The 23,513-nt window shown below is 34.3% G+C and overlaps 1 protein-coding gene across 1 annotated transcript in view; it reads left to right on the top strand.

Moving 5' to 3' along the window:
* The window catches only part of NEK1 (NIMA related kinase 1), a 240,752-nt gene that overhangs the window by 33,199 nt on the left and 184,040 nt on the right, over positions 1-23,513 (top strand). Inside the window, 7 exon segments of the mRNA XM_079142970.1 lie at positions 3,086-3,118; positions 3,120-3,154; positions 3,287-3,373; positions 4,448-4,502; positions 6,535-6,735; positions 10,306-10,366; positions 13,718-13,869. Of these exon segments, the coding sequence (XP_078999096.1) occupies positions 3,086-3,118; positions 3,120-3,154; positions 3,287-3,373; positions 4,448-4,502; positions 6,535-6,735; positions 10,306-10,366; positions 13,718-13,869 (624 nt within the window).

The raw sequence follows: 23,513 nt of genomic DNA, 5'->3' as shown, positions 1-23,513 counted from the left end.
AAGTTGATAATGCGGTGCTCCACAAGGAGGCTGCCTCTCTAGGAGTGGTGTCCTTCAGGTGGGGTATAATCCCTGCTAGTGGGCAGAGGTGCCTCCACTTGTTGACCAATAGTCATCCAAAGGGGACCTAGGCTGCGGGCTGAGGCAAGGCCTGTTTGGTCCTGAGTCTCTGGTTTTACCGTCCTTGTGAGGAAACCTCACCCGGCAGGGAAGACTCACCCGGTGGGGAGGTCTCGCTGGCCAGTTCCCTTCTAGAGGTTCCCCTCAATTTACAGCTACCGCCTGGGCTGGGCTGCCTTCCTCTGCAAAGTTCCCAGGGGCCCGGCCCTACCTCCTGGGCCTGGGAGCCTCACCCTTCGCAGATGAATCTCCTTAGGCTGCCCGTCCTCAGAGAATCTGCCCGGAGGCCTGGAACCTTCGCTCCGCCCTAAGCGTGTTTCTGTGCGGCTCTTCCACCAAGAAGCCTCCTAGATCCTGGGACCCTGCTCTGCACCTAATCACCTGGCTATGCAGCCCCTCCTCTGAGCAGCCACCTGGGGCCCCATACAATCGCTCTGAGTCCCAGACACCCGCCACACGCCTCTTCCTCCAGACAGCTGCCCAGTATTCTGGTGCGGTCACTAGGAGTCCAAGAAACTCACTGCGTGCCTCCACCTCCCACCAACCACCCGTAGCCCTGGGCAATCAATCACTCTGAGTCGAAGTGACCCTCCCCGTTCCTCCTCCTTCTCCTGATAACCCCCCGAGTGTTCAGGAGCGATCGCTCTGAGTGACTCTGAATCCACGTGACCCGCTGCACGGTTCCTCTGGGCAACCGCCCGGAGCTCTGGTGCGGCCACTCAAGACCACGTGACCCACCACGCTTCTCCTCCAGGCAGCCCCCCGTGTCAGGAGCGGTCGCTTTAAGTCCAAACAACTCACCACTCGCCTTCTCCTCTGAGCAGCCGCCTGGAGCGCTAATGCAGTCACTGCGAGTCCAAACGACCCGCCGCACTCCTCTTCCTCCTCCTCCTCCTCCTCCTCCTCCTCCTAGTCCTCCGGGCTGGCCCCGGTGTTCAGAAGTGGTCTGAGTCCAAACAGCTCACCACGCAGCCCCTCCTGTGGCAACCGCCTGTAGCTCTGGTGTAGTCACTCTGAATCCAAGCGGCCGTGCTCCTCTTCCTCCTCCTCATCCTCAGGGCAGGCCCTGGTGTTCAGAAGCAGTCGTTCTGAGTCCAAACAGCTCACCGCGGAGCTTCTCCTCTGGCAACCGCCTGTAGCTCTGGTGCAGTCACTCCGAATCCCAGCGGCCACGTTCCTCCTCCTCCTCCTCAGGGCAGGCCCCGGTGTTCTGAGTCCACACAGCTCTCCTCGCCACTCCTCCCCTGGGCAGCCGCCGGAGCCCCAGTGGTTGTTCCGAGTCCCAGCGCTGTGCCGAGCAGCCTCCTTTACGGCGCTCCCAGTTCTCTCTCTTATTTTTGTGGCAGTGTTGGGGATCCAGCCCAGAACCGTGATCATGCTAGTCAAGTGCTCCACCACTTAACTACTTCCCTAACCCCAAACCCCTTTATAATTTTTTAAAACTATTGCTTATCCCATCTATTTGCTCTTTCATTATAATGCCTATGTTTTCTTTACAATCTTTCTTATTGCTTTTTTTCCTCTGTCCTTATTTCTGCTTTCTTTGTTTCAGTATCTTTTTCTTTTTTAATAGATATTCATCCCTTCATTTATCCTTTGAAATTTTCTAAGCATATTTAAAGTTTTTGTTGGACTGTTTTATTAAATTTATTCTGTTTGAAGTGAATTCTTTTACTAATGATTTTCTTGAATCCTTCTCTTTTCATTAGGTTTCTTTACATCTATTGAATTTTTCCCTCATACTCTTTTATGGGAAATGTTTGTCTTCTCTGCTCCCTCATTGTCTTCGTGATTGTCTTACTTGAGCCCTCTGTTTCCAGAGGGAGCGCATAGAGGAGGTTGAATTTCTTATAGCAAAGCCAGGTGTCTGTCTGCTTAACTCCTTAGCCTACAGATTCTTATGAAGCCTGATAGTGCCAGTTGGAAACAAGGGGAACTACAGTGGAAACTCCATACTCCATCTTTCCAATTCCACAATCTTCTGCCACCTGATCCCATTTTGCTAACTTACTTCATCCCAGTCAACTCCACTATCATTTTGGCTTTGAGTCTCTTTGACTGCATATGAAATTTAATATCCGTTACCAAACTCCTGACTTCATTATTTCATAGTACATTAGAATTCTGTATTTATGAATGCAAAATAGTTGGGTAAATTATTGGAAACTCTTAAGGTTGACTTGTTATGTTTAGACTAGTTAGAATATTTTAGGCAGGTTTTTTTGGGGGTGGAATGTTTCCAGGGTATGTATATTTTACATACCATAAAATTCAAGTATTTAAAACGTACAGTTTAATGATTTGTAATATATTCATAAAGTTGTGAAACCATTACTAGTCTCTAATTCCCAAACATTTTTATCACTCCAAAGAGAAACTGCATACCACTTAGTAGTCACGATTCATTTCTTCTCCATCTGGACCCTGACAACCACAAATGTATGTTCTGTCTCTATGGGTTTGTGTTCTGTATATTTTATTTAAATGGAACTCATATATTTGCCTTTGCCTGTTTTTAAATAGGATTTTTTTGTCTTTTTTTATTGACTTTAAGGGTTCTTTTCAGATATGTAATGTGCAAGTATATTTCTCTCATTCTGTGGGTTGTCCACTTTCTTGATGGTGTCCTTTGATGGACAAAAAGTTTTAGTTTTGATTTATTACTTTTTCTTTTTTTGCTTCTGCTTTTGGTGGCATGTAAGAAACCATTGCCTATCCCAAAAGCATGAAAATTTGCTCCTACATTTTTCTCTGGCAGTTTTATGTTTTTTGTTCTTTTATGTCTAGTGACCACTTGGAGTTGATTTTATGTATGGTATGAGATAGGGGACTACATTTATTCTTTTACATGTTAATATCCAGATGTTTGCATTTGTTTTACTGACATTTTATGAAAAATTGTTGACTCAGAAAATGAACTGGACTGTAACAATATTTGGGTGTTTTATTTTTCTTTCCTTTACAGAACATATTTCTAACCAAGATGGGGACAGTACAAACTTGGAGATTTCGGAATTGCTAGAGTTCTCAATAGGTAACTTACCAATTTTATACTTTGTTTCGATATAATATCTTTAGTGAAAATTCAATCAATGATTATGTATACGTGGAACTTTATTATATCTTTTAATATTTTCTTCAATAACTTTTGTTGTTGTTGTTCTAGTACTGTAGAGCTGGCTCGAACTTGCATAGGAACCCCATACTACCTGTCACCTGAAATCTGTGAAAACAAACCTTATAATAATAAAAGGTACTTTAAAATGATATGCTGTCCTTCCTTTAAAAACTTATTATACTCTATTTGTTCACCTTGAGATTTATTCTAAAATCAATAATATACATATGTAAACATATATATATATAAATATATGATGAAGGAAATTGCAAAAAAAAATCCTACTATCTTGCTAAAGGAACTATAAGTAGAATCACTTTGTGTTATTTAAGTTATAATTGGAAATAGAATATTTTCAATAGTTACTTCCTATTGAATTATAGCTAATATTTTATGAACATTCTGTATTCAGGTATTGCTTGAATGCTTTCTGTATATTGTTTTGAATGCTTTCTGTATAAAGAAACCAAGTTCTGAAAGATAGACTAAATTCTTTGAAATTACTCAGCCTAGTAAGTGGTGGGACCAGTATCAAAACTAATTATCTGGTGCCCAAGCCCATATCCCTGATTACTGAGCTGAACTATGACTTACAGATCATGTAATATGTGAATGGGAAGAGCTGCCCTGCCATTGAATTTTAGTCACCCTTTATTTTCTGTCCCTCTTTCTAATTGAAAAGTCCCAACCAAGCAATGTTAGTTAGTTGACTTTTCATATATTTCATAGATAGACTTTCTTTTAGATTTAATTTTAGTAAATTAATCTTTTTTCATGTTAGTAGTATTTTTTTAAAAATCATGACATTTTGCAAACAAAGCCATTTGACTTTTGCAAAATAAAAATATATGAAATATATGTGAAACTTTTTGATATTCTTTTAAATCTTTAATTCTTTAATGAAACTTCAAAATGATTATTTAAGGGACTGGGGAGATAGCTCAGTCGGTAGATTGCTTGCCTTGTAAGCACAAGGCCCTGGGTTCGATCCCCAGCACCCAAAAAAAAAAAAGTCAAAATGATTATTTAAGACAACCATTATTTTCATTTCATTTCATTTAGTGATGGTTGCAATTTCCAGTTTTAAAGGAAGTGTTTTATGTAGTATATCTTTTTCCAAAACATTTCTATGCTGCTTATGTTCCTTTAAATGAAAAAAAGTTTTAAGTATCCTACTAAGAAGAAATTTCTCATTTTTGTCTTCTATAGTGACATTTGGGCTTTGGGCTGTGTCCTTTATGAGATGTGTACACTTAAACATGCAGTAAGTAAAAGTTTCTGAAGTATTTTTAAATTGTGTCATCTTTCAGATGACCCTCATGTAACTAGAAATTTTTTTCTAAATCAGTTGTTTGTCAGATCTTCTAAATAAGAATCTAAATTGATTTACCCTTAGTATATATGCATATGTCATATATTTGCTGTTATTTATTTCATACTTTTTTCTGTTATTTCTGATGATAGAAATATGTTTTGTTCTCAGTGTTAAAAATGTATTATAAAGTTGAAGCTTTAGCTTATATTTTTTAGTTTCATTTTAGCAGGTTCTTTCAAAGCACCCAATTTATTTGCGTTTAGAATCACTTAAATTACCTAAGTAAAAGAACTTCATTTAACATATTTGTCAAGGAATTTTATCAATTTAAATACTCCTTAATTTAGTGTATTTATAATTATTGTCTTTTTTTAAAGCAGCACAAAACACACCAAAAAGCGAGAGTACTCTTCATAGATTTAATATTAATTACTTTTCATTTCAAAATCATTTTAAACATGTTTCTCCCACTGATTAAACAATACTGTTTTCTCATTGCTGAAAATTTAAGAAAATACATACAAATATAAAGAAGTCAATAAATGTCATAAGCAATTCTTCCAACCAGTAATAAGTACCTGTAATATTTTATTTCCCTCTAGATTTTATTCTAGATTATTAAGTGAATTTGGGGGTTTTTTTTCTCCCTAAAAGTTTGGTTATATTGCTTAAGCAGTTTAGAGCCTATTTTTGTTATTTGGGATCTATTTTTCTTTCTTATTCTTTTTAATAGTTGTGTACACTTCTACACTTTCCTTCTTAAGGAAAAAAAAAAAGCAGAAGCTGCTAAAGTGATGTGGAATAGTGTTTATTAGATATGTGTTTAAAGGAATTGGTTAGTATTTCTGTGATATCATCATGTTGGGTTTAACCATTAAATATTTATCTGTTTAAATCTTTCATTTATATATATATATATAATATACACACACACACACACACACACACACTCTTAAGTGGGTGCCTGGGGCTAAGTAATTCACCAATCTTTATTTATGAAGAGTTTGTCAGTTGAGAGATAAAGGAAAGTGGAAAGTTCATTGGCACAGAGGAATGGAAGATCATATCTTTTATGCATTTAGGATTCCTTTTTAGGTGTACAGATATTTCTACAAAATTGAACTTACACTTAAATTTTTATGAACTGAGTGATATTAAAATGTGCTGGGAGAGCTTAGCACTTATTAGAACTCTTATAATTGGTATAAGTGCTGCTGCGTAATTTTTGGCACATTTAACTCAATGTATATTTTAACATATCAGTACTATACAACTGTTCTATTAGTAGAGGAATCAAAAGTGTAATTTTGCATTTTTTTCAAAATGGAATCTTTAGACCTTATACGGCCTTCTGTTTTCCTTATACTTCAGTTTATACTGTGTTTAATCCTAAAATATATATTACTATTAAACATAGCTTGTATTCCATGTTGGAATGTTTGCCATATTGCTGATTCTATAACTTGGGGAGCATCACAAACAAAAATAATAAAAACAGACGCTGCCTAATAGGTTTATTTGTTATATTTTGCCCAAATACTTTTAGTATTATAGTTAATTTCTGTTCTGGATATTACAACAGAATCACAGGAAGGAAGATTTTAAATGAAGGTTTAAAAGATTCCCCCCTTTGTGGTTCTTTGACCCAAATTTTCCTACCCCAAAGGCACAACTTTTTTTACCATCTTGATTATTGTCATGGTTCATAAAGTCTTTAATTAATTACTCTATCTCATTTCTTAGCATTTTAAATAAGTAAAAATTACTCATATAGTAAATTATCACATTTTGTTTTTTGAAAACTAATGTCCTGTTTGAAATAAATTTATAGATATGCAGAACATTTGGTGATTAAGTTATTTGGAAGAGAGTTGAATTTCTATTCTGTTAATAGGAAAAAAACTATTTCTCCTTACTGATATATACCCAGTTTTAGTTTCTGTATGTTTTATATATGTTGATTTATTTTGTGGATTTTTAGTTTGAAGCTGGCAATATGAAAAACCTGGTACTGAAGATAATATCTGGATCTTTTCCACCTGTGTCTTTGCATTATTCCTATGATCTCCGCAGTTTGCTCTCTCAGTTATTTAAAAGAAATCCTAGGGATAGACCATCAGTCAACTCCATATTGGAGAAAGGTTTTATAGCCAAGCGCATTGAAAAGTTTCTCTCACCTCAGGTATGTTTTTTTTTTAGTAATTAAAATTATACAGTAGAGTTATGGTATTTAATAAGAATCTGCCCTCTGTTTTTGTGGAAAGCATATCAGAACCTTGGGGAGTGGGGTGCTTTTTCAAACTACATTGGCTTCACTTTCCATCTTACATAACTCCATTTCTTTCTGTTTTCTTTCCAGTTGTGCATGATTTCTCCATTCCTATCTGTAAAATTATTAAACCTTTCTTTGCTTTGTTTTTCTTACGTATAAGCAGTGGGATTATAAATATTTCTATATTGTAAGATTGTTATGAGAAAGAGTACATATAAAGTGCTCAATGTCTAGCATGTCAGTGATCAAAATATTCAATATGTATTAGATACCATCAATATATCAATCTGCTATATAAATATATTACCAGCATGATTTATATGGTTAAAATTATATTTTATTTGACAAAAAAATGATTGGAAATGATTTGTAGGCATTTTTATGTATGCATACTAGATTATTGACTCAAGATTTTTCCTCTAGTATCCAAATATATAAATATTTGTTGAGTTGAACTGAATTTTAATGTGACCAGTTTTATAAATCAATCTACATCAAATCAGCTAGCATAAATTACAAAAATGTGATCACTTGAAATTGGAATTATTTTATTTTTCTTGTTTAGTTTAACCTTTTTTAGTTTAAATAATCACCATTAAGTGCTTTTGTAAATATGTAGCAGAGTTATAGTTGTATTATTTGATATCCCTCTGGCTTAACAGAACATTCCTGTGAACAAATATTCCTTAGAAAACAGATTTGAATTTCACTATTAATACTAAAAGAATGCATTAGTAAGCAAGAAAGCCAATTAAAATTTGGAGGTTAAAGTTTACTTGCATAGAACATAGCAGAAACCTCTGACATGTGGGTGTCTTATAAGAGTTCTTTGTTATAAATAACATTTATAAGGACAGCTTTATGAGGTGGTATATTGTTTGGGGGGCAGCTACAAGAGAAGAAACAATGACTTCATTTAATCTTGCTAAAAGTTTCTGATCCCTGTTCAAGCAATTAGGACACTCAGTCCAGGGCCAAAACACTGGAATTCAACTAGCTAGCAATGAAAGGGAAAATGTTAAAGCCTGAAATATGCAAAACTTATAGGAGGAAAGGGCAGATTGTGATAATTAACAAATGGAATTTTTGATGACCCTCCATGTTGCTTTTTAATAATCTCTTAGATTTCATTTTTCAGGAGAACTTATATCTTTGGTTCTTCAGGTTTATTTTCTATTATATTTTACTTGTTCAGTGTTCAGGAGAAGAAGTTTGTGACTTTTTTTTTTCCTTCTTTTATGGTACTAGTGATTAAACCAGAGATGTTCTACCACTGAGTTGATCCCCAGCCCTTTTTATTTTTTTATTTTGAGACAGGGTCTTGCTAAGTTGCTGAGGGTGGTCTTGAACTTGTGATCCTCCTGCCTCAGGCTCCTCAATAGCTGGAATTACAGACTTGTGCCACTGTTGCCAGCATGTACTTTTTTTAAGGCTATAACTTTGACACAACTTATGATTTTTTTTTCTTTTTTTTTTTTGTGCTGGGCCATGTGCATGGAGGCAAGCACTCTACCAACTGAGTTATATCCCCAGCCCTACAACTTATGATTTTACTATAACATTTGCACTATTGTTTTCAGTATTTTTATAATGGTCTTTACAGTTTTAATCTTTAAAAAATATTTTTTAGATGTTGATAGACCTTTATTTTATTCATTTATTTATATGTGGTGCTGAGAATCGAACCCTGTGCCTCATACATGCTAGGCAAGTGCTCTACCTCTGAGCCACAACCCCAGCCCCCAGTTTTAATTTTTAACACCTAAATTTTCTCAGTGCTATAAGCCGAGGTCGTTATGTCATTATTCTCAGTCTTTTACCCCCAGAACTTCTTCCTGGATGTGACTTGACAAATAATGGATATAAGCTCTAATTTATTAAGACTATAGGTGCTGTCCAATAGAGCACTCTGTGAAGATGAAACTTCCATATCTGTATTTTCAAACATCATAGCCACTAACCACATGAGGTTGTTGAGCACTGAAACATGACTGGTGTGATTGAGGGACTGAGTTTTAAATTTTAACTTTAAGAGATACACATGAATAGTGGCTGTTATGTTGGACAGTGTAGCGTAGGGAATCCAGGATCATCTTCGATTCTCTGCATTTCATCTCTCAATTCCCATGAGCTTTTAAACAAGAGAAAAGACTCACGTTCAACAATGGAAAAAAATTATTCAATTTTGGGGCAAGGTGGAGGTCATAAAACACCCATTTTCTTCCAAAAAGGAAAACAAATGCATATGTTCAGAAGAGAAAACATTCACATACTTGCTCTGAATTACCTGTGAACCAGACTTTCACTTACATTTATCCTTTAAGTACTGGTTCTCAGAGTTTAGCACACATTATAATCCCCCGGAGGGTTTTTCTAGATTCATCCACCACAGTCTCTGATTACATAATTCTAAGGTAAAGTTTTAGAATTTGCATAACTAGCTAATCCAGTTGTTACTGATACTATTGGTTTGAGACCTATAGGTGATCTTTAATGGGAAAGAAAACCACCTCAGGTCATGGTTTTCTCCTGATTATAGTGTCTGGTCCATTGTTACTATAGGAATATTCTTTCTACTAGGCTTTACTTCTCTTGGAAAAAGAGAAAATTCATTTGTCTTTCTTGTCTCCACCCAGTCAACAACAACAAAAGCAGACTTATGAAGTTAAATCTTTGTTGGTTTTATAGTTTTACACTTTAAAAAAAATGGAATAGGGAGAGAAACTTACTTCCAGGAAATGTAAATGATTTTAGCTCCTTTTTTTTTTTTTTTTTTTTTTGGGTGCTGGGGATCAAGCCCAGGGCCTTGTGCTTACAAGGCAAGCACTCTACCGACTGAGCCATCTCCCCAGCCCCCAATTTTAGCTTCTTGAAATGTTTGCAAATGCTGAGGAACAAGTAATAAAATGTTTTAAGTAACACCAAAAAGAGACACTTTTAAATTATGTAAGAATATAGATCCAATAACATGTTTACAATTTTGATATGCAGCTGAGTGAGTTTCTTTAGGTAAGACATGATTCTCAAAAATTTTTTTTTTTTTTTTTTGGGTGCTGGGGATCGAACCCAGGGCCTTGTGCTTGCAAGGCAAGCACTCTACCAACTGAGCTATCTCCCCAGCCCCTCGAAATTTTGAAGTAAATGATGGATATGGATTCATATAGAATATAGAGATTATTCCAGTTAGGTAGTTTAATTTAAGTATTTACATATGAAGCAGGCAAGTAGTAAATGGGAATCTAAATTGTACAATATATTAGTTTGAGAAGAAACCTTGTCTGGAGAAGTAATAAAAATAAATTGTTAAGATAGGAAAAGAGCTTGAGAATTTGCTGAATGGATTATTTGGTTTTAATTTGAACAGTTTATTTGGCAGCATATTATGACTGATAAAGGAAACTGTATAGTGATTAATGGGTAGGTCTTTTTATTTTAGAAATTTAATATCTTTTTAACTTTTTCTCCCTTTCTTAATCTAAGCTTATTGCAGAAGAATTTTGTCTAAAAACATTTTCAAAGTTTGGAGCACAGCCTGTAACAGGTAAATGGGCTTTTCATCTGTTTGTGACAATCAAACCTAATTGTATTAGAAATATATGTAGCTATATAGATGAAAAGAAAGACTAAATTGGGATGATTGTAGACTAAATGTAATCTAGAGGAAATATGCCTTAAAATTGCTTACAATATATGGTAATGTACAATACTTTTTGATAAATTAATTAAAAAATTGTTTCTTATCTGTCTTAATTAAATGAAACCTGGCCTGAAATTTTATATCTTTATTAAATGATGAGCTAAGAACATTGTTAGAGAATTTTATGGACTATGCAGTTTAGTTATAAATCTCAATATAAGTTATTTTTCTTTAAATACTTCATACTCCAAAATTTTCTTTAATTATATGAAGTCAAGTACTTTATTAAGCATAGGTTTTCTTTTAAATGTGACTACTGGCATTAAAATATTTATAGGATTGAAGATGTGATTATTAACTGTACATACCTATATAAATGCATGGATATAGATAAACATACACACATAGACTCACATATATACACATCTGTGTGAGAAGGAAACTGTTTCTTCCTACATATAATCAATTCAAAATAGATTTCTGAAATCATCGAAAGTTATGTAACATGTGAGGAATATAATTTTGAGTTTGGGTAGATTAATACAAGTAAATGCCATATGATAACCTGAGTCCATATAGACTAGAAATGGTATGATAGTTTGTTCTCAAGAAGGCCAGCTGTTCTATTGTGTTGTTGTTTTGTTTTATTTTAATGTGATGCTGGGGACACATGGCCTCCTGCATGCTAGGCAAGTGTCCTGCCCCTGACCGATATCCCCAACTCCTTTTATCTCCTTTTAATGACCCTTGGACTTATCTTCTCATTGTGTAGACTATAGGTTCCTATGAAATCGACTCACTCTACACAGAATTTCACAAGAGACTAAGAATCACAAAATCGGCACAGTCTCTCCTCTCAGTCAAGCTTCATAAGTCAAATCTTAATCAAAAACCTCCTTGTCACAAAAGTCAGAAACACCCAGCATCAGTCAAGATATTCTTTTCATGTGGATAAATCTATGTAGAAATTTGAAAGAGAAAGTCATTTGTTTTAAGAACAGTTGAATAAAGGAAATTTTCAGTAGTATGGGACTAAAATAAGGTGGTATTGCTAATGGGCTTATAAATATTTTATGGGCTCCAGCCCCCTACATTGTTTCTTGCTAAAGGCAACCTTAACACTAAACCTGAGAAATGCTCAAAAATCAGATGAGTATTTCTCCCTCATCTCTGGAACATGAATGGGAACTATTCATATCTGTCTCTTGGGAATCTTCTTTTATGCATTTGTGCCTACAAGTCCCTTTTCTGGCATACACATTTCTGTGGTTGTTTTAGTACAATTAGCCAAGTTACAATATTGTGACTTTGTATATCTGTGTTTAATTTGATCATATGGTTTAACCTCTAATTTGATCATGTGGTTGAATTTCTCACTAGTTTCTGGGTCAGGATATGTGTAAATATGTATTTAGAAAATCTTACCCCAACACACTGTGTAACACATCATCAACATAAATTACTTGAGTCTCTAATATACCAACCAAATTGCTAACATTATTTTTTGTTTTTTAAAAAGTGTACTAAATTATAAGGATATGTATTCATTATTAAAAATTTTAAAGAGAAAAAATACCCCAATTTTAATATATACTGTCATATTTGACATATTTTTCAGTGATGACATTCATAATGACTTTGAATTGGGATTATGTTATAAGGAAAGTTTTATTTATTTTAGTTCATATTATTATGATGAACATTTTCTAATGCCATTAACTTTTTCTTTGACGAACTGAGTTTAATGGTAGTATTTCATTGTAAATTACCCGTTAATTTTTTTTCTCCTTTCACCTCCTGAAAAGGAAGAATACGTTCTGGAAAAGATTGATTTAAATTGATTTAGCACATGATAAAATCCTGAGCTAGAGAGTGGGCTGGAAGAGGGAGAAAAAAAGCTCCTACTCAGGCTGTGGGGGAGTTTGAGCACAGAGGTACCTTGGCAGATGTGGAAAATAGAAGAGGAAAGAGGGTTTGGGTAAGGGTGATGTAGCGCATACTATTTGACTTCATTTAATATCCTTGACAGATGTGAATAAATTGTAGAATTTCCTTAGTTTATTTTTCTTTAACTTATTGTTCTTAGATTGAACCTCATCTTGGCTTCAATAAGGATTAAATATATAATGCCATAAAGTTTATCCTCCTGCATAAATATTTTTATGTTTCTCTGATTATTTCTTTAAAGTCAGTTTATAAATAGTGGTTTTGATATGGATTGCCCTTCAGAAAGTTTGGCTAATTTATTATTCTACCAACAATGTATAAAGATACCCATTTTGTGGTGCCTTAAGCAAATTAATGTTTTAAGTCTTTCTTCTTCAGTAAGTCTATAGGTGTTAACACTATTCAGACCATATATTTGGCGGGGGGGGGATTGCTCATAGTGATAGAATGAATGTTTACCAATTACTCTTGAAGTTTATGGTTTGATTTTTTAATATAATTTTTCTTTTACTCTTTTTTTTTTTTTTTTGAGGTACTGGGAATTGAACACAGGGCACTCTACCCACTGAGCTACACCCTACCCCTTTTTATCTTTTTTTTTTTTTTTACTTTGAGACAAGGTCTCACAAAGTTGCCCAGACTAGTTTTGAATTTCAGTTCTCTTGCCTCAGTAGCTGAGTAGCTGGAATTATAGGAATGCATCACTCTGCTTGGCTTGAAAGTAATTTTTAAAAGAAGTTTTAAAAAATTGTTTTGAGCAGTTTCATTGATGTGTAATTCGCCTTCTTACAATTTACCGATTTGGAATCTACAATTCAATGGGGTTTTTTTTTAGTGTACTCACAGATACATACAACCCCCCACAGTCAATTTTAGATTGGTTCTTTTTTGTTGTTATTGTTGTTGTTGTTGGTACTGGGGATTGAACTCAGGGGCAGTCGACTACTAAGCCACATCCCTACCCCTATTTTGTATTTTATTTAGAGACAGGGTCTCACTGAGTTGCTTAGTACCTTGCTTTTGCTGAGGCTGTCTTTGAACTCAGCGATCCTCATGCCTCGCCTCCCAGAGGATGGTTCTTTTTTAATATGAGAAATTTCAACATCTTAGGGGAGCTTTTCTCTTTGCTTCTTTCCAAAAATGGCTTTAGTTGAGCTATTAATGTATGCTCAGGAATAAATGAGGTATTTTATAGAAAGTTTCAAATGTTATAATGGATTATGAAAATGAAAAAGTACCATCTTGAAGAATTTTGAATAAAAATTTAATATAAAAAAACATGAAAAAATTCTTTGTCTTTTTATGTAGCTAAAAGACCAGCTTCAGGCCAAAACTTGGTTTCTGTTATGCCTGCTCAGAAAATCACAAAGCCTGCTGCTAAATATGGAGTACCTTTAATATATAAGAAACATGGAGATAAAAAATTACTTGAAAAGAAACCACTTCAAAAACATAAACAGGTATGATCATGTTACAAACTCTTGATTAGTAACACATCATTTTGATCTTATTTTATAGTAGCTCAATTGAGTTGTCTTGATATTCATAGGATTGTTTTTATTGAGTTTCTAAGGAACATTACTATTCTCTGCTTTACTAGTCTTCTAAAACTAAGGAGTCTTACAGAAGTCATGCAGAAACTTTTAGTATATATTAAGTAACTAGTTGGTGCAATAAAAATAAAGCAGTATTTTAAATGTAATCACTTTTGAATGACTTAAGTAGAACCATTTGATTTGTACATGAAAACTGTAAATACCTGTGATATATTTAATAAACATTTGGGGAAATTTTGTAAATCATAACTCACAAAATCATATAGATGGAAAGAATGCAGTCATACAGTCTACTCTATCATATTTCAGATGAAAACATTTAAGTTATATACCTAAGAACACAGTGTTAGTTGTAGGAAATTTAACAGTTTTTACATGTCAGTATTGCAATTGCTGTGATATATGGGACCTGTTTTGGACTACATATACATGCATACACATGTGTGTATATATATGAACATGCATACCTGCTTAGGTTTATATGTATATACTATTCTACAATAAACTTCATAATCATAATGATCCATCACTTTGGTTAAAATCTATCACAAAATAATTCCAAATGATTACTGTAAATCAGTCTTGAAATAAGTCATGTAAGTCAGCACAGAGTCAGGAGACAAAAACTACACAATAATTTGAACAGGGAAAATAAAATTAATTATTAACTACTTTTAGGGAAGTAGCTTTTTAATGAGGTAAAGACAACTAAAGAATATATTATGGGGATAGCAGACACTATTCCAAATGCTGAGACTCAGAATACCTAAAGAAGAAATATATTTTTGAACATTCCCGACCCCATCTTTATGGCCTTACTGGGTCAGGTATGGCTGTAGCTTACTAGATGCTGGGGTTCACTGAGGTGCCACAGTCTGGGACTGGCAAACAGGAAACTGTTCACCATTAAGCTGATGAAACTCCCTGAGAAACTGCCTAGTGTGTTGGTAAAACGTGCTTGGACACCACTTGTGGAGCTGTTGAACTCACCAAGAAGCCTACTGAAACACGTGTGGGTGCTTCTGAGCTTTCTGGGAAGCAGGCTGGAATGCTGGCTAGGGCCCCAGTGGAACTCTGTAGGAAGCTCTCCTTGGAATTAGTGCTGAAACCCATGGAAGCTGTTAGGGGCATGGGCAGAACTTTCCTGGAAGCTTCCTACAGAATTGAGTGCCACTCATTATGTCCACATGCTGCAGTAACACAAAAGAAACACATTCAACAGGAGGAAAAGTTCTTCCTTCTGCAGTGTCCCTCCCACATCATCTGCTGACAAAGCTTCCTACTGTGTCAACAAGCAAAGAAGTGTTTATGAGGTCCGGCTCCAGTAGCACAAGCAGGCAATGAAAAAGGACACTCTAACTGCTCCATCAGCTTTATCTTTTATTTATATATTTATTTATTTGGCATTACATTTACTCTTGTCAATGTGGACCAGTGCCATCATTCCCCTATCTCTCTCTTTACTTTAATTACCACAAGAAACTTTCATTTCCAGGCTTTCTCTCATTTCCTAGTCTCTCAAGTCCCATAAGACTCTGATCAGATCCTGATCACCTCTAAACCTCCTGCATAGTTTTCTAAATTTTTCCCAAAGCCCTCTTATAATTTATCAGCAAAATCTGTCATATACTAAACTTCTAAAGACTATCTTCACTTGTTTTGCTCTTGAATACTCTGCTCTCTAGTTCTCTACATAATGACTGTTTTCTCTCTGATGCCATAGTACCACTGGGTCTCAAGATAGGATGAAAGCTTTTTTCTTTCTTGTCAGACATTCCCTGCTCCCTAGCTTAATCCCATCCCTAGTTTTGTTGCTTTTGCTACCATACGTTAATCACCTGTTACCCCTGTATATTAGGGTCATCTGCAATATACTCATTTTTTGAGGAGTTTTACCCTGACTGACTGCTGCTCTTCCAAATATTGTCATATTTCTAGGTGATTTCATTATCCCAAAAAAATGATACTATAGTACTTGGCTTTTTATTTTCTCATTCATTCTTATTTAGTTATCTTTGTCTCCTGCCTTAGAACTTTCACCTATAGTCATGCCATTGAACTTGTCATTATCAATAAGAGCAGCTTTTCCTCAGTCTCATTTATAAGCACCTCACTTCTTGACTCCTACTTCCTGTTTCTAGCTCATTCCTCTGGGAGTCTGTCTCCAAAACTTCTTTGTCCCATTTGGATACATGAATCCTACTATTATTTTCATCTTCTTTCTCCTTATTTTTCTTATTTCCCTTAAATCCCATATTCTTGCATTATAATCATTTCTAAAACCTCAACTTTCTTTTTTCTTTTCTTCCATTATTTCAAATAACCTGACAGAGACTTGGTGACATCCAATTCCTCATTTTCTTTGTGCCTGAACCTAGGTAGTGGAATGTAGCTAAGAAAACATGTGACTATTCTAACTAGAATACCTTTTAAAACAATAACAAAGTCAAATTAACAGGTTCCTGCCACCCTGTAATAGTTCCTCAGTCTATTTAATTTCTTGTTTTTGAAATGGTTATTTCTTTCATCCTTCCTCCTCCTCCTCTTCTTCCTCCTCCTCTTTTTTTTTTTTTTGTTTCAGAGATTGAACCCAAGTGTGTTTAAAGCCACATCCTCAGCCCATTTTTTATTTTGAGACAAAATCTTGCTTAGTTACTTAGGGTCTTGCTAAGTTTCTGAGGCTGGCTTTAAACTTGTGATCCTCTTGTCTCTGCCTACTGAACTGCTGGGATTACAGTTTCACGCCACTGTGCCTGGCATTTCTTAATTTTCTTCTTGCTCTTCATAAGGACCAATACTGTCTTCTTGCTCCACTAATAAAATAGAAATTGGAAGAAAACTTTCCCACATTCTATCACTTCTGCCAATCAGTTGTACCTGAATAATCTCCCTTGCTTCCTATTGCCTCGTATAACCTTTCTGTTCCCATCTAGATTCAACTGTATCATTGGTGTACTTATTATTATTTTTTGCTTACTAAAGAACTTTTTTATCCCTCTTGCATCTTTATATTTTCCCCTCTACTGAATCATTCCTGTTAGCAAACAAATAAATGCATTATATCTTGTCTTAGAAAAGTTCTGGTATCTCATTTTAGCTACTTCCCTTTATCTGTAATCCCTTTAACAGCACACTTTCCTAAAGTACTGTCTAGACTGTCTCCAGTTCTTCTCTCATTTGTTCTTGAACCCAGTTTACTGAAGGCTTTCTTTGTCACAGCTGCTATGAAACAGCTGTTGCAAAGATACGAGTGACATTCATATTACTAATTCTGATTCACTTTTCTTCTTTCTTGATTTTTGATTTACTTAGTTAGTTTCTCCTTTAAACATTTCCTTCACAAGTCTAAACTATTGCATTATTTTGATTTTCTCCCTGTCTCATTTACTGCTTCTACTCAGACTCCTTTGTAAGTTCCTCCTCACCTCCTTGACAATCCAAATGCAAAAGTAAAGGGCTCATTCTTTGAATATCTTCCTTCTTATTATCCTGGCTCATTCTAGTTGACAACATCTAGAAGCTGACTCAAATTTTTTTCAGCTTGAATTTCTTTCCTGAACTCCAGACCCAAATCATCTTAATATTTCTAGTTAGAGTTCTAAAAGCCCTAGGAATTAATATATGTACAACTGACCTGAGTCCATCTTGTCCCCAAATTGATCTTCCTTAATTCAGTAAATAGCAATTCCATCCTTCCATTTGTTCTTATCAAAAACTTTTAGAATCATTATACTTTCAGTATCACATGCTATCAACCCTGCCTTCAAAACATATTCACATCTAAAATGTGGTGTATATATATATGATGGAATATTACTCAGCTTTAGAGAAGAATGAAATTCTGGCATTTGCTGGTAAATGGATAGAGTTAGAGAATATCATGCTAAGTGAAATAAGCCAAACCCAAAAAACCAAAGGCTGAATGTTTTCTCTTATATGTGCAAGCTAATTCACAATAAGGCAGAGGGGGAGGTTGATAGGGAATAGAGTTACTTTATATTAGGTAGAGGTGAGTGAAGAGAGGGGAAGGAGTATGGAGGAAGGAATGATAGAATGAAACAGACATTATCACCTCAAGTACATGTGTAACTACATGACCATGTGATCCTATAATATGTATAATCAGAAAAATGAGATCTTATACTCTATTTATGATCTATTAAAATGTATAAATGCATTCTGTCATGTACAACTAATTAGAACAAATAAAATTTTAAAATTAAAAAAATATATTCTCATCTACTACTTTTTTCTACTACCACATTAATTCTTACTGCCCTCATTTTTCTTATAGTTGTAGTACTAATCTCCTGACTAGTTTCATTGCTTTCAAACCTGCCCCCCTCATCTTCTTCTGACCTGAGCAGCCTCGGCATTCTTTTACAACACAGGTCAGATTGTTGTACTCTCCTGCTTAAAACTCCCCAGTGATTTTCATCTCACTCAAAAACCTGAGTTCTTAGGATGGCCTGCAAAACCCGTTGGTAACCTCATTACCTCCCCAAGCCTCATTTTTCACCTCTTCATTTCTAGTCCCAGAATAGCCACACTAAACCTTGTCTTCAAACTTGTCAACTACTTACCTGCAAGAATGTGTTTGTGCTTGTTGTTTACCTTCAGGTCTCTGCTCAAAACCTGCTTTCTGAATAGAGCCTTCCTTGACCACACTATCAAATAACAGCCATTCCTTCACCCACACTTGTGATCTATTTTATTTTTCTCTACAACATTGTCACTATTTAACATAGATATCATTTATTTAGGTAAAAACCCATTTCCTCCATTACAGGGTATAAGCCCCAAATGGGTGAAGGTTTTTGTTGTTCACTGACAGATTGTGTCTGACCAGTATTTCATGGCAAGTAATAAGCACTCAGTAAATATTTACTGAATTTATACAAGAATAAATGAGTGATAACTGAGATAGAAAGTTACTCCTAAACATTAGTTCTTGAGAAAGAAAAACAATCAAGTATTTTAGTGAAACTCAGTTTAAAAAATTTTTGGTATTGTTTTTAGCAAATTGATAACTATAGAAATAAAACCTGGAGAGAAAATGATAGTGGTCAACTTTCTATTTTTTTTTTTTAATTTTTTAAAATTTTTTAAAATTTATTTTTATTGTAAACAAATGGGATACATGTTGTTTCAGTTTGTACATGGAATAACAGCATACCATTTGCATATTCATATATTTACATAGAGTAATGATGTTTGATTCATTCCGTTATTTTTTTCCCTTTCCCCCCACACCCCTCCCACCTCTCTTTTCCCTCTACACAGTCCCTCCTTCCTCCATTCTTGTCCCCCTCCCACCCCCCATTAAGTGTCATCATCCGCTTATCAGTGAGATCATTCCTCTTATGGATTTTTGAGATTGGCTTATCTTACTTAACATGATATTCTTCAGTTTCATCCATTTGCCTGCAAATGCCATAATTTTATTATTCTTTATAGCTGAGTAATATTCCAGTGTATATATATACCACAGTTAACTTTCTTGAGCTTATTGGAGTTGTATGTTTTCCATAGGACAATTGTAGGGGAAAAAGTAGTTTTAATAAATATTTTCTTTAGTTAAAAAGGCAAATAGTTTGTTAAGATAAACAGTTGTTCTGAAAACATTTATACCAAAAGTTAGTGTAATTCCTTTAACTTCCTGTTGTAACATAATATTCAAATCTGAGAATTCTTTGAATTAGACTTATCAGAATTAAAAAAAAGTGTACAGTATGTTCATGCAGAAAACATTAAGTGGCAGATTACTGCTTTATTTACCACATGAATGTCATATTCATGTTGGGTATTGAAGATCTCAGGGTTGAATTCTGTATTCACTGTACCAATGTCCTATGAGCTCCTAAATTCTTAGTCTTAGCTCAGTTGAACTTCTTACTAATTACTAACTATACCCTTGATGCACTTATTTTCTTTTTGTTCATTCTTTAACCCTTCATTTTTAAATGCTCTTTTATTTGCCACTTCTGTGTAGGCACAGGTCACAGTGATACTGTACTATTTTATAAGTCTATGGTGAGTAATATGGAGAACATAACTTCTACCCTCAAATATTATAGTCCAAATAGGAAGACAAAGCCTTGAAAAAAAGGCAAAAGGAGCAAGTTATGTAATGAGTATAAATTAGAAAATAGAATATTGTCACCATGGCTTGGGCCTCTGCCACATTGACAGTGGTGGCATTCATTAATGTTCAATTTTCCTTACCTGAGTCAGGTAGGTAACATCCCAAATACTTTCTTCCTCATGGCCCTTTCTTCTTTATTTCCCAGTTTTCACTTTTTCCTCACCTACCAAAAAGCAGGAAAATAATTTCTTCCATATCTGAAATCCTTCAGCACCTTATATGTGTCTTTTAAATATTATTTTTATTAGAATGTCAGTTCTCTGAAATTAGGACATGTTTTACACATCTCTGCACAAAGTGGCCAGTAAGTTTCTGTGTTTTTAAGAATTGAATAAATTATAGAAAAAATTCCAGTTAACAAAATAATATATTTTACATTTAAACAGCACTAAATAAAGTAAAAGACCAAATAAAAACCTTGCTTTTAGGCACAGGTAAAAGGTCAATGTCTTCAAGATTTTATTCTTAATGCTTCCAGGTAATTACTTCAATGTGAGGTAACAAAGAGAAAGCTGTAGACTTTTAAACCCAATTCTTATATACATGTCCATTTCTTGAAATAAAAATTGATTTCTATTAAAGTTACTTGGTTCTTTGAAATAATTTAAATAGTATGACCATGTTGTATAATTTTTCTGTAAATGTGCTATAGTTTTAATACACTTTGGTAGCTTATGTAATTAAAGAGAAAAGAAACATACTCCTGGTATCCAAGCAGTACACTTATTTTAATTTTGTTGTAGGGTCTTTTAATTTTTCTTCAAATATATCTTGCTTGTGTTTTTAATACAGCTCTAAGTTTATAGATAACCTTGTGTTCCAGTGTTTTTACCTAATATTATATGTGCTTTCTGTAAAGCTTTGTGGTTTTCTGTGGTTGTATTATATATTGTCGACATGAAATCACTTAGGTTGGTTGTATTCTTACAAATGTCCTTTCAAAAAAATAAGGTCCTGGATCCTAATTTCCTTGGAATATGTTCTTCTAAATAGAGTTCAGTGAAATATAATTTCTCAGTAAATTTATTTCATGGTTAATTTTTGAGATGTTTATTTATTGCAAATGATGTTTACAGATGTAATCCATCTTAACATTTGGAATGCATGAATGTATAATCTACCCTCCCAGGGAATAAAACTACCATTGGTGAAGGGGAATGCAGGTATATTTACCTTTATGTCATTACATCAATGAGTAATACACACTTGGATGGACATGTAGAGCTGTCTTATCTCTCAATGGACATGTATTAGTCTGAGAGAACTGAGAGACCAGAATCTTGGTGAGCTGAACTAATGATATAACAGAAGGCCCCTCATCTTTGAGCAGTATTGGAGTCAAATATATAATTGTTTTTTCATATGTCTTATATAATCAAATAATGTTAGTTTTCTTAATGTTTCCCTAATTTTCAATTAATATTTATTCATTATTCAAGAACGGCATGCTTTGGAACTTTGAGATTCCTGTTCCTAATGTTCTGCATAATTGATGCTATCTGTCAAATATTCTGAATGATAGACAAGTGATTCAGATGATAGTTATAAATGTTTTGGGCTTCAGGTAAAGTCATTGCTCTCAAACTTTTTTAGGCAGATAAGTATTATTTTCTTAACCCTGATCATTGAAAACTAAATAATATCTGTTCTTGGAATATATAACTTATGTTAAGAACACAAAACTAAATTTCTTTGCACCATAATGTGAATATACTTAATGCCACAGAATTTATGTTTAAAAATGGTTAGAATGGGAAGTTTTGTTATATATTTTACCACAATGAAAAAATAGAAAAAAATTTAAGGAAAATAAACAGAAAAAACAAGAAAACATGACAGTTAAATGTGTGAAAAAGATTTCAAGCATCTTAACAATGAAAACAATTAAACGGGGAGGGATCAATTACCAGTTTCAAAAATATTTTAAATATGATTCTTCAGGGTTTTTTCCCTTGATTTTTACAGGATTTGTATTTGTTTAAAAGACTTCTTTTTCCCCCAGCAATTACAAAGTATCTTTTACATTCAGATTTACAGTGACTTGCTGGAATTTTTAAATTTTAAGGTTAAAAATGAGAAATTTATAAGTAAAACCATAACCACTTAATCAACAGATATAAACTTAAGTATACTATTGAATTACTCAGCATGTCATCAAAATATTTGAGTATCAGAAGACTTTATTTGCTTTAGTTCTATAATCAGATTGTTAAAAAACAGCAAAAATAATAGTGGTTAATTAAACCACCAGAGGGAGCTCCATGAACACATTTCAGTAATTTGGTTCTGATTTTTAAGTGTAGATATTTTATGTTATTATATTTTTCTCTTCATTGTAGAAATAGTGTTCTGAAAATACTACGTGATCTCAGAGAAACAGTGGTATTTTTATTTCACAAATATTTGAATGCTTTGTATGTACAAAAAAAGATGAACTTGTCTGCCTTTATGTAACTTACCCAAGGGTGTATAGGTATCTTAGGGAAGACTTTCCTTCTAGTCCCACACTAGTATAAAAGCTAGTCTTTTATATCAAACTGCTATATTACTCAAATTCATAATTTTAATTATATGGCATTTTTTAATTATTTGGTATTAGATTGGCTACATGAGTTAACCTTTAGAACTTGTCGAAATATATAATGTAAAGCTCTGTGTCCAAAGAAACTCTTAGAAATTATGTACTTTTTACTTTGTTTTTGTTTGTTGATTGTGTGTGTGTGTGTGTGTGTGTGTGTGTTCATGCACATGTGCATACCCAGTTACACGGGATTAAACCCAGGGGCACTTTACCACTGAGCTACATCCCCAGCCCATTTTATGTTTATCTGTCTATCTATCTGTCTATTTTTAAATTTTATAACAAGATCTTGCTAAATCACCCAGGCAACCTTTAATCCTTTGAACTTTCAATCCTCCTGCGTCAGCCTCTCGAGTTGCTGGATTACACATGTGCACCAGTGTGCCCAGCAGATATGTATTTTTTTTTAAAAGGGGATTTATTGAGATATAATTCACATACTATATAATTTGCCCACTAACAGTTTGCAGTTAAATGATTTGTAGCATATTCCCAGATTTGGGTAGCCATTTCCCCAATTTTAGCATATATGTATCTCCCCTCAAAGAAATCCTTTTCCCATTAGCAGTTAACTTCTCACCTGACCCCTGCCACAACCCTAGGCAATAACTAATCTATTTTCTGTCCCTATATATATATATATTTGCTTATTCTGGATATTCCATATAAATTAAATAATACAATAGGTGGTCTTTTGTGCTGGCATCTTTTACTCAGATTGATCCATGTTGTAGCATGTTCTATTGTTTTTTGCCAAATAATACGCCTTTGTATGAAACATTTCTGTTTTAATCAGTTGTTTCGCTGATGTGACTAAATGTC

Source organism: Sciurus vulgaris, assembly GCF_902686455.1.
Source record: "Sciurus vulgaris genome assembly, chromosome: 5".
Classification (NCBI taxonomy): Eukaryota; Metazoa; Chordata; class Mammalia; order Rodentia; family Sciuridae; genus Sciurus; species Sciurus vulgaris.
Note: the sequence above shows the minus strand (reverse complement) of the source record. Positions and strands in the feature narration are given on the sequence as shown.